Source organism: Austrofundulus limnaeus, unplaced genomic scaffold (genome assembly GCF_001266775.1).
Source record: "Austrofundulus limnaeus strain Quisiro unplaced genomic scaffold, Austrofundulus_limnaeus-1.0 Scaffold165, whole genome shotgun sequence".
Taxonomy (NCBI): domain Eukaryota; kingdom Metazoa; phylum Chordata; class Actinopteri; order Cyprinodontiformes; family Rivulidae; genus Austrofundulus; species Austrofundulus limnaeus.
In genome coordinates, this window is record NW_013952567.1 from 1,068,228 (window position 1) to 1,081,153 (window position 12,926).

The following is a 12,926-nucleotide window of genomic DNA, read 5'->3' on the forward strand; positions in this document are numbered from 1 at the left end:
CACACACACACACACACACACACACACACACACACACACACACACACAAAGCTTTGACCCCAGCAGCGTCCCCTCAGCTGCCCTTCTGGCACCTCCTTGCCACTCATCTAGAGCTCGCCCCCGCCGGTCTTTAGGCACAGATCACTTGTAAGGATTTGAGCAAAGACTAAGCTGATTGGAAAGGGAAGGGGGCAAATTTTCATTGCACAACTGAGTAAAAAACAAAAATGTTGTCGGTTATGTAATAAGCTGCATTTATGTGTGTCTTCTACAACACCCCCTCTTCCCTGCCRGCTGCCCCTGCCCCACACCATTTACCCATTTTGCACTAATTGAAGGATCTTTTTTCAGAGGCTGTTATTGCACGCTTTTAATTATTTATTTTGACAAGAAGCAGTCTGGTGGCTAGTGAAGAGATTGTGTATGTGTGGGACAGAAAAAAAAGGTATGACTCGGTCACTGTAGCTTTTTGAGTGCATTCATGTTTGAGGGCAAAGCTAGAATTTACCTGTACTATACGTTTGTGGGGGTTTGCATTTATGGCTGGTATAAAATGTACTCTCTGTGTGTGCATGTGTGGGTATGTGTGTTAAATCTTGGAGTGCATGGTTTTCTCAGTGCAATGGGACCGCACTAATGGACCCACACTTGAGCTGAAGTGTGCAGAGTGTAGCTGAAGTGCAGCCAAGTCTAACTTCCAGTCCTGRTTGGAAGCCCTATAATCTACTCTCTACTATTCTGGTTCTCCATTTCACTCACTTCTTTCTCCATCTTTCTATCTCTGTCTCTATCAATTTAATTTTTCATCCCTTCTTCATTGACTTGCACCAGCCTCCCCTGTCTCCCGAATGTCTCCCCATTAAATATTTTTTATCCTGGATCTGAAAAGGGAGAGACACGAAACAGCATCCTCACTGGCTGGCTGTGGACTTTCCTTCTTACTCACTGTGCGGTAAAGAGAGTGAAATAAGGGAAGACGACATGTAACCACCAGTAGTCCTGACCTTTATCAAGCTCCAGCGCCTGAGGCAGGGTGAGTGAGACATTAAGAAAATGACTGAGCATTATTAACCCCGACTTGCCAGCTCTCACATTTTGCCACATTATCTGGTCGGAAAAATGGCCCTGGTGCTTTTTTTTTCTGTAACACTCACTCTTATTGACAGGGATAAGCTAAGACCAATTGATCTAACTGAGGATAACACTTGCATATTTTAAATCAAGGGGAAGAAAAAGCATGGCCAGCCTGGCTTGCCAGCTTAAATTACTCATCTGTGATTGATCCCATTTCTCAAAATGTAAGTTTCCTGCTGAGAAATGCGGTTTTATGACAAAACAATACGCAAGCATTTCAAATAATTTCTCAACCTAAATTTTTATTTTTTTTAAAGCTGGATTTGTGATGTGCCCAGGATAACCCTGACAGTGGCAGCCTCAAAGAATCTGTATTTCTAATAAGACATCACCTCTCTGTCTCTCATTCCCGTTTCCTTTGCAGGCACTCTGCACATGCACATGACTGGCACATGTGCATGTGTGGCCATCCCTCTACTCCAGTCAATCAATGAGCAGAGACAATTCCCAGAGTGACATTTACAGAGAAGAAAGAGAGCCATTTATCACTTTAGTTTTGGGATAATAAAAGAATGACTGAATGAGCCTGTGTGTGTGTGTGTGTGTGTGTATGTGCATGTGTGTATAAGAGAGAGAGAGGAAGACTGCTACAGATGAAAAGGGGATTTCAAAAGCACATGAAAGGAGCAGGAGAAATAAGCGAGGGAAGAGGGAAATGAGTGATAAAAAAGGCTACTTTGTGGGGAGGACTGTGTGTGTGAAACAGAACAAGGGAGGAAAGAAGGGAAGGCTGTGAGTGACTGACAGTAAAAGAAGAGAGCATGGAAAAAAAGAAGGGTAATGGCGGGGTGGGGGGCGTTATAAGAGCTTGGAAAATGGGAAGAAAAAAGGCAAAGAATCAGAAAGGGGAGAGAAAAACGCTTTTGGCTCGGAGAGAAAAACCAAGGAGAAAAAGCAGAAACAGAGAAATGAGTCCAAGAGAAAGACAGAAAGGTAAAGGCGCCCGTCTGGAGGCAAAGCGAGGCAGACGTGCTGGGTTCATTCAGGGCTATGAGCAGACAAGTTCAGACCTCACACGGCCAGCATACTAAACACAGGARCCAGTGTCCTGACCCAGATTTATTCCACTGACATACAAATCTGAAGGAGAAGGAATTTTACCCCCCTGTGCGACTGTGATGCTCCTCAAACACAAGCCGTACCCCKCTCCCCAATCCCAGCTGGTCTTACGGTCAGATCGTAACCTCCCGCGCATATGATGGCTCTCCCACACAGATTTGCTTCTGCATGGGCTGTTTCACCAACACAAACCTACAGGCACGAGGAACCGTCCATGTGAAGTGATTACCTTCCAAGGAGTTTGACCTTTTAGTGAACTGATGTGACCGCGCATGGGAGTGCTCACCGTTCGCCACCTGAGGTGACCTCTGCAGCTCCATCCATCAGCACTAGGCGCGTCGTTCAGCCACAGCACATCCGCCCATTAACATAACAAGCATCTTTTATGAGCATAACTCTTGACTTCTCTTCAATTCCCTCTCTTTTTACCCGTCCATCTGTTCCAATCAGTCAGCATTAACTACATTTCCCTTTGTGCCGCGGCCCCTTCCATCACTCGCACGGCCGCTAAGCTCAGGTAAACTGATCGCCAGCCCTCACACGCTCCACTTTCTCTTCCTGCAACCCTTTGGCCCGTGACAGGGGCTTGACGGACAAGCGCAGAGAAAAGCGAGCGACCTGGCACACGGCTGCCAGGAAGGGTCTGGAGATGAAGKACTGTGAAATACACCGTTTACGTTGGCGTACATCATCTCTTTCTCAGGGACAGACATGGCGGCGTGCCCACGCGTAAACACACGTGCACAGGACCATCAATCCCTTGCATACAGGAAGAGATATCAGACAGGGAGAAAAATTGAATTAGGAAATATGGGTACTGTGATTTGTGGGGAAACTGGTTTTGAGGCTGGGAAAGAAATACAGCTCGGAGCGCACTTCATCTTAGAACGTGAGCAAAGGGGAAGAAGCATCTGTGTTGTTTATCTAAAGCTCCCCCATCTAGTTACAGTGGCATGATTTGAAATATTCATATACATGTATGACAAGATCAGGCCCATTTTGTTGATCTCTTTGCGGGGCTTCACTAAATGGACTGGATGGAAAGCCATCAGTCACTGTAAATTACAGTATGAAGACAAGATACATTACACAAGCTTATAGATGGGCATGAAGAGGGGTATTATTGTAGTGTGATATCAATCACTTTCTACAATGTCATCAGTATGATAATATGCTCTGGGCGATTTCAAGGATAAACCCATCATTATAATAATTCACAAAGCCTATAATGAAAGAAAAACATTAGAGCATGTGTGCTTCATGAATGCTTTTTTTAATGAATCTSWGAGTAGACACATGGTACTTCAATTAAATACCTGTGCACAAACTATGTAACCCAAAAGAACTGGAACTAATGATTGCMCCTATAGTCCTCTATTGTTCTCATAGTCTGTTCTTTTTCTTGTAAATGACAATTACTAGGAGTTCAGATTGTCCATTGATAGGTGGATTTATTGTTTTTATCACTAAAATCTAAACCTTCAGACTGAAGCTTAAACATTCCACAGCATTGCCCAACAGCACACATGTGATTTAATTGGAAATATATGGGGCACATCTTTAATCAGAATAAAAACTGTGCATTTGTGGTGTGTTACATCCTTAGAATGTACGTTAATGTGACGCTGACTAGCCAAGGGGCGTCTTGCTGTGATAGAGGTGAGTACTGGAGACGGGGCAGAACAGAGTGGAGCAAAGGCGGCCCTGTAGTGGGGAAGGAAAAGACAGAGCGACTCAACCCAGCGTGACTACCGCCTGCCTGAGTGGAGCAGCCTGCCTGCAATTAAGGTGGAATCAGGGAGAAATCTGCGCTGCCTTGATAATGAGCCTCGTCTGAATTATTAACGAGAGCTGTTCCCCCGGGACCCGGGCTCCCACAGAGCCCATCAGCCCCACCACCACCGCCGCAACACACCCACACAAACACACAGACACACTCATGAAGAGAGAGTGAAGGGGGGGGGGGGGGGGTTCACATCTGCACACACAACCGCAATCACGCATTATGTACATCGACACAGATAAGCAACAAGCATGCCGCCACAGACAGGGTTCAACATTTCGAGCGCCATAAAGGCTAACGCAATTTCTTCCCAAGTGACCATTCTCAAAAAAAAAAGTTTTTCTAGTTTTAGAAGAGCTACTTTGAACACATTAAAGGAATAYTTTGGATTTTTTATTGGGTTCTGTGGAACCGTTATGCACCGTCAACATTTTACCTGCTGTAGATAGCTTTCTGAACAGCCCCACTTTGGAGGAATAGTTGATGAGCTAACGGCTCATTCTAGCAGAACCAAGACTAAAGTGGATTACTGCCACCCTAAAACATCTCCAGTCACGAAGGTTTCATAGCAGTCACATGGATTTTGCGTTTGAGAATTATTTTCACCAAATACTTTGTCAGTCTGAGGTCTGTTACCAAGTAACTTTCCACATGAAACATGTATTTCAAAATAAAATTGTGTTTTGCACAACATAGCAAAAGATTATCCAATGCAACAGTTAAATCCATATGTTTACAGTGATTTGAGCTAAATTAATTAGATCAATTTTTAGGATTTGTTACTTTTCCATTTTAAAGTTACTCTGGCTGAATATTTAAATAATTTTGTTTGCCAATATTTGTTTTATGAAGGACATTACTAGTAAGAAACCTCAAAGCTATATGGTCTGTAATGCAAAACTTACAATGATGTTCACATAAATAACTTAATTATGAAAATAATTGTGGTGTAAARGTTTAGAAAGTGGAATTTGCTGTTTAAACTATATAAAATTTTGAGATAAAAGTGATTTAAAGAGGGCAGCAATCTTCTTCGACTCGGTTTAACACTGAATTCAACTCTGTTCATTCAAGCTAAGGTTGTTCAGAGAGCCATCTACAACAAGTAAGATACTTACTGCTCACAACCATAGAACAATGCTTAAAATAATCCAAAGTATTTTTTTCTTCTCTAGAAAAAGGAAGTATAGTCCATGTCTCAGACAAAATCTTCAACCAACAACTCCTTCCCATTTATTTAGTCAAATAGAGCAACAAATGGAATGAGACACTTCATTTAAAGAACACTTCTTTCATAATAAAATATTTCCTCTATAACGTATGTTAAAATAAATGAGGAATGGTTCTTTTAAAATGTTTTTGTATTAGTAACGATTTAACAAACAACAGTCTGTTTTTCATTTCTACTTCTTCCTCAGCCTCTCTGGCAGCATGAGCAGTCACATGGACTATTACCAGAACTTTAAGTCACAAGAGGGCTTGTATCGCCATGATGTGACTGACAAGTAATCAAGCAGGAAAACATYGGTTATTTCCCTCCCGTTGTATCAAAAAATCAGGTACTGTGGGTYCAAGTCCACAATTGTGCGTCTACTAAAAACATTTTCTGTTCCCTTCCGGTTTCGTGACTAACTATTTGGAAGTAAAAATATTTGTTTTTATTCATGCAGCAGTGGCGTAACACTCAGGTCTCCCTCCAATTAAATCTCCATGGCATCAAGTTAAACACGACCTCAAAAAGCAACACATTGTGTCCCTGTATCTGTAACTGGTTTTGCTAAAAATCCGCAGGAGCTTACTAAACCGAGCCACGCCTTCCAAGTGAACCAATCGAKAGAAGTCAGACAGATTTCATAACAACTAGGATGGCAAACCACCTCCCATCGTGGTCAGCCCCTTCCTCTCACCCCACCCAAGAACAGAGTGTTCCTCAATGGGTGGTTTGAGGATGATGCACTACAATGTTGTGTGTTTTCTGCAAATGATTGTGTCTGAGCCATTGGAAATACTAGAAAGCATTACCCTAAATGGAAAGTTCAATTGGAAAAAAAAGATGAAAACTTCTCATTCCGTCATTATACTTAAGAAAAAGCACCAAACACATCACCAAACTAATAATGAACAGTGATACGGCTTGGTTAAAAATACGCTAAAAAAGCCATGTTTAAGAAGCAAATTAGCTCAACTATGTCCAATTGGAGAATTGACAATCTCATTCTTACTTTCTGAGCAAAGCTGAACTGAGTAAAATTTAGCATTGATATCCTATTATCTCTAAGATAATGTGAGATGTGAYATTTCTCGCAGATAAGAGGAGGCGCTCTGCTTGAGGCCATCTGGAACATGGCTAAAGCTCAAAACCCCAGCGCCACAGCGCTCTTGGGAAAGACTCCTCACCTCAATTGGCCCTTGTACCTAAAACCGCTAAGACAGAAAGAATGTATAGAATGTCTAATGGCTTGAAAGACATTGCATAAGAGGAGAGCCGGGAGATAAAAGGAGAGATAACAAGGGTGTCTAGGAGATATTGTGATAAAAGTTGCCAAAGCAATATCAAAGGCAAAATAATATTGTTTTTTTTATTACTGTCTCCTGATTGCCGTCTCCCATATTTGAATGCATGCCCATGCTTTGGTAATTTGCATGTACATTAATCATTTCAGTGAGAAATAAGCTGTCACGGCTGCCTGAAGGCTGCTGGGGGGGAAAGGAAGAGAGAATGGGCTTTTTGGCATCAGGTACCCGGTTGAAGCTAAATATACTGCTCGAACCCAAACAGGCTCCAGGTAAAGAAGGTGTTCATAATCCTGCACCATAAATCTGTCCAGCATGCATCATARGCTCTCATTCAGAGTGAGTGTAAGCATGTGAATGTTTCTGTCTCAGACTTAAATTACTCTGCTCCCATGAGCCAAGACGGAATAAAATATGAATCAGCAGAAGCCTCGGATTCTTTCTAGTCCACGAGAAACATCAAGTGYCACGGACTTACATGTGTACACGCACACCGTGCAGCTCAAGCCTCTYACTCTGTACACTGAATGCTTCAAGTTTTTCTACATCTCTGTAAGCCTTGGTCAAACTCGCTCTTCTGTCYTTTGTTTAACTTTCATTGTCTTCTCATACCAAGTGTCTGTCTACTAAAAGTGTCTGAGCTCAAAAAACAAGAGACGTTCTTTTTACCGATAAATCAATTAGTCATATAGCCAGTTGTAAATACTGCTATGTAGAAAGATAGGGGCTATGTGCTTTTACAGATGATCAGACAATATTTATACCTGATGACAGCTTTACAGCTCTCCTTAAATTTTCCCCAAAGGCAGTTTGTCTTTCCTTCTAACTCAGTCGCTGTCACATTACTTCTGCTTTTGTTTTCTTTTTTTTTTTCTTTTAAGCTTTTTCTGGCCTGGCTGACTTGTGTCAATAAAGGAAGCCCTGGTGACCCTTTGCCCTCCATGCCCTGCACAGACCTCTACCTAAAGTCGATTTATAAATAACAGTCTGGTCGCTTTGGATTAAAGTGTCTGAGTGACTGCCTGGCACTCTTGATGACCTGCTGCACAATCCACTGGGATCTGACTGGCGCAAAATCCAGGGGYAAAAAATGCCCTGGCACAATAACAACACACAAAGAAAAACTTTGTGTATAAAGAAAGTAGACAAAAATATACTTCATTCACTTGCTCTGTAGCTGCAATTGCCCGAAAGGATGAAATAATGTGCTGAATTTACCATACAGTTTTATTCTAATATGCCTAATACACAAAACGCACTCATGAATTATGGATTTGTATATTCCATAGCCACCCATGCTGCCATATACAATAAAGCTGTCCCACTCAGCATAACAATGGCCTCATCTAACCTTCTTCAAGTTAATGAACTTCTGGGCGCCTACAGGGCAATCCCAACACCAAGTACTACTCCATCATTAAAGACATTATGAAGTCAATAGGGAGACTACATATACCATTCACTGCTGTGACATGCTGTCAGACCAATCAGCAGGCTAAAACACAGACGRCTATAGATGCAGACAGCCCCTCCCCCTGCAGAAGCCCCCAGAAAGAAGCACGGAGCAGAACCAACCCTGACGCTTTGTTACGCCTGACGTGCGGTTCCCAAGCATAAACGTAGAGTGCATCAAAATGTACACATGGATGTTCACAGACATGACGTTCAGTGATAAACATGAGTTTGTAACTTTAATTAGCCAGTTTCTTGGCTTTGCTGGGAAATTCACATCAGAGAAGCTACCACTTCTCTACAGCGCAGAATGACTAAAATCTTTAGTGGAAAATCTAACACGGTTCACAAGAACACAGTTCCATGTATCCTCACTCCAGTAAAAAAAAGCTGATTAGAAAACAATGACCTCAGAATACTGCAGCCTTCTTAGAAGTCAGAAGCCCTCTGGGTATTTGTAGGAACCTAACAGTTCAGCCTAGCTGTCCTGGCTCACCGGTACCCATCATCAAGCTTGCATCACCTCCTTTCCACCTCAAATCAGAGCAGCACAAACTGCTTTTCAAGATTTTTCTAGAACCCCTCTGTTGGACTTTGGCCAGAGTTTAATAAAATATCGTAGACACGTCTTTGCCTTTGATCCATCATCCGCAGTCCAACCGTCACCTTCAAGACTCGCAGTCAAATTACAAAGATATACCTCTTAATTTCATTTGGTTTCATCAGCATTATACCTTCAATTCTCAACCCTCCCTCCCTCACTCGTTTTTTTTTCCCTGTCTTAACAGAAAAAAGGCAGACGGCTTTACGTCAAATGTTTTGTTCAAGCAAGATAAAGATTAAAATGCTGTAGATGACACAAACATTTCCCAAATTGCAAATGTTGCTGTCAGATATAATTGCCTGAAACAACTGGAAAATGAAATGACTGATGTGGGACTTGTGTTTGTGGAGGTAAGAAATTTGGATCTTGAACAACTTTGTCAAAGTTTTTCCTAACTGGTTATCTGTGTATTATATACTTTACAACTAAGGGCATTTATTGTCGCATAATGCTGCATGCATATTATAATACTTGTGTTTATGAACTTAAACTTCTGCCGACTAAAACATGATTCTTATTCCAAAGGCAAAGTTTTCAACAAACCTGATCAAAATGTAGGTGGCTTTATCAGAAAAAAAAACTATTATTTTGTATGACAGCATTTCAAGTATTTATGAATATATCACTATCTCTGACGGAACCCAGGTCAAGCCAGGTACTGACACAAGGGATGCCTGCTTTAAATGACTTACCTAATCCCCCTTCATTACCTGGAATGGCCAGTGTCTCGCCAGTGGACTGAAATAGCCAAGAACCTCAGACTAACACAGTCAAGGCCCCCTAATTTGCAGTTTTATAAATAGCAGACTGGGACTTTGGCACTGTAAGTAAAGAGGCCCTGTGGTTGAAGATGGCTGGGAGTGAATGTGAGCTAATGAAACCTGAAGACACACCTCGGCAGTCGAGTTTAAAGGGACAGGTTTAAAGTGTCATTCAGGTGCTGTGAGGTAACGATTGAGGAGACTCAACTGCAGCTGGTGACAGAGCTCGTGTTACGCAACGTCGTAGCAAGTTTTGACAGGACCAAATTTTATCAAAAAGAAAATTAAGTATGAAAGCATGCCAACAGTTTGAATGGTAATTATCCAACTAGATCCACAAAGATAGTCTTGTTCTTCAAAGATTTAGCAAGGGGGGGAAATGTTCTGCGAGAAAGGAACGATTGACCGACAAGAAATTGTATCGGACTCTCGTCCCTTGGTTTTTCTTAAACCTCGAAAGATTGCAATTTCATATATTTTCAAAGCTCAGTTCAACAGGACTAACACTGATGCCCTGTTGATCTCACTGCCCCCCTCCCCCCACCCTTGTTGCTGTCCTCAGATGCTTTAATGAATAGAAACAAGATGAGGCTGGTAGGGGAAAAGGCTGATAGCATGGGCAGATGTCCAGGAGGTTAGGCTCTCAGCCAGACAGGCAGGCAGCGGTAGTGGACTGTGGTCAGTTGTGAATATTTACATTGTGGCCAGCTGACCCGCGCTCTCCCTCTCCACAAGTGTCACACACTGTTGATTCACACATGTGTTTTAAAGCCATGAGATGATTATTTTGTGGAGACAACATGTGTGAAAATAAACCAGCTGTGATGCAGAGGGTGAAGGGATTTTGTGCACTTTTCTAAACCCTGATGTCTATGGCCATTTGCTGTTGGATAGGTGTTCACTCCAGTCTATTACATTCTGCCATCAGTGATATATTAGAATGACAGACGGCAGTAATGAACTAAGACAAGATAAGGCATGGCACCATTCATGCGTAACTGACACGGAATCCCACACTAACATGTGTAACGCACGAGGGGTGAGAGAATAATAATGGCTCAGGGAATAATAATCAATAGGCTATTATCACTGATTAACACGTCAAACCCCGCCACGCTGGCTCCTGTGGGTCCGTTCCTTACCTTCCAGCCAGCTGAGCTGTTGCTGTCGCCCTTATCCTTGAAATAGGGCACGTAGCGGACCATCCAGTCGTAAATCTGTGACAGGGTGAGCCTCTTTTCCGGGGTGCTCTCGATGGCCCGGGTAATGAGATCCGCGTAGGACTGGTTCCCCCACGCGTTCCGCCGCGAGGACTTGGCTTTGCGCAGGGAGCCGGTCACATCGAGCGCCGCGCCGGCCAAGCACGGTGGGTGCGTCGCGCCCGTGGGCGCCAGGGCGCCGGCTGGATGCTTCAGCTCCGCCGGCGTTCCGCCCACGAGCCCGGCTCGGCACGCCGGCACGTCCTCCGGTTCCACCTTGATGCTGGCCAGCGGAAGACCCCCGCTCACCTCGTGGAAATCCTCCGGGCAAGGCAGCGGCCAGGTGCACGAGCGAGGCCGGCTCTGCGGCTCGAAATCCGAATCAACCTGATGAGCGTCCAGCTCGTCGTCCTCCATCATCAACATCTATCCTTTAGTTGATTCTTTTATTATTATAAAAACGTTAAAACAAAAAAAAGGGGCTATAGAAAAAAAAACTGTCCTCAGTATCACCTCACGCTGGAATTTGCCTTGTAACGTGCCTATTAAAAGCTCAGTCAGAATCAATAGAGCCAATTCAGCAGAGGAGGATCATAATGAATGAAAGCCAAATCACAGCCGCACGTGCAGAGATAAGAGGAGTAATAAAAGTAACAACAGTTTTTTGTCCATTTTAACAAGAGTTGGATTGAGGGATGGTTGAAAATAATCTTCTTGTTTAACGATCCATAATGGACTAAATCTCTAAATCAGTCATGAAGGTGGTGTGTGCGCGCGCGCGCGTGTGTGTGTGAGAGAGAGAGGGAGCTTCTCAATCCAGTTGCAGCAACAGATGATATTTCAGATAAGGAGCAAAGCAGCCGTCGATAAATCCTCCAGAAGACAACAGGAATAATAATAATAATATTAATAATAAAAGAAAGAAAAATCACCAGAGCTGTGTAGAGAGCATCCACTGAGGCGATAACGCGTGATTACCGTGAATTATTAAATCTTCCAGTCTGCGCGGATTACGCTGGCAGCGACGTATTCAAGTCCGTTCAGCCTGAACAGCTCCCAACTGTCTGCGATTATAATGAAGAGGCACGCGCATGTGACGAATCGATCATTGTCCCCTGCCTGGAAAAATATATTTATATATAATTTAAAGAAAGAAGAGGGGAAGAAGAGCCCGGCAATCAAATCCAGTTGTCAGGAAGATTAAAAATTTCTCACACCTCCTCTTGCCTTTTTCCCCCCCACCTCTCACTCTCTCAGATGCCACACATGTTCTCATTTGCTTACAACTCGCTCCGTCGATGTGAGCCGAGGATGACGCGCCGGCGCGGTGTGTAGTAGGAGCGGCTGCCAATTGGAGTGCGCTCACGGAATCAATACTCTCCACAGCGACACACACACTCTGTCTCTGTCTTTCTTATTTCCATCAGCTACAGTTTTCTTACAGAACTTAACAATAATTATCTCTTTTTTTTTATTTTATTTTATTTTTTTGGTGGAGGTCACATGTGTGCCAAACCAGACGTTGTGAAACGCACGGAAACAGGCGCACGGATTCCTCCTTCCACAACCCGTCACGGGCTTTTGTCTCGCGCCTAACAGATTGTTCAGAACACAGCATGCGACGTCCAGAATGCCCTCCAGGGAGAAGTTGCGGTTTCACCTCCGCTGGTTTGATTTTTGCGGACATTACAGCACACTGTGTAATTTTCACTGCCGATTAGACGGATTTAGTTCAGATTAACAGAGATTGGGTAACCCTAGATTTTTAATCTGAGAGGGTTTTTTTTTTCTTTTCAGAGGCCATAATTGGGGGGGGGGGGTGTCGCAAAAATTTGAAAATTTCACTCAGACAAGGACAAATAACAGAATCCAACATATGAACTCAAATTTCGTTTGTGCCAATGCCAAAGCTGCTCTGACCTGTATGGAAGCCCATTTCCGCCACCCTGATAAAAAATAAAACTTGTATCTCATAATTATGACTTAGCTATCTCAAAATTATGAGGTAGTATCTCATAATTATGACTTAGCTATCTCATAATTATGAGGTAGTATCTCATAATTATGACTTAGCTATCTCAAAATTATGAGGTAGTATCTCATAATTATGACTTAGCTATCTCATAATTATGACTTAGCTATCTCATAATTATGAGGTAGTATCTCATAATTATGACTTAGCTATCTCATAATTATGACTTAGCTATCTCATAATTATGACTTAGCTATCTCATAATTATGACTTAGCTATCTCATAATTATGAGGTAGTATCTCATAATTATGACTTAGCTATCTCATAATTATGAGGTAGTATCTCATAATTATGAGGTATTATCTCATAATTATGAGGTAGTATCACATAATTATGACTTAGCTATCTCATAATTATGAGGTAGTATCTCATAATTATGACTTAGCT

The 12,926-nt window shown here is 42.7% G+C and overlaps 1 protein-coding gene across 1 annotated transcript in view; it reads right to left on the minus strand.

Annotated features, from left to right (window-relative positions):
• Positions 1–12,142, minus strand: part of foxo6b (forkhead box O6 b) — a 34,352-nt gene extending 22,210 nt beyond the window's left edge. The window contains exon 1 of the mRNA XM_014017307.1: positions 10,450–12,142. Coding sequence (XP_013872761.1) covers positions 10,450–10,932 — 483 coding nt within the window. The 5' untranslated portion in view covers positions 10,933–12,142. The remainder of the gene's footprint in view (positions 1–10,449) is intronic.
• Between the last annotated feature and the right edge of the window lie 784 nt (positions 12,143–12,926).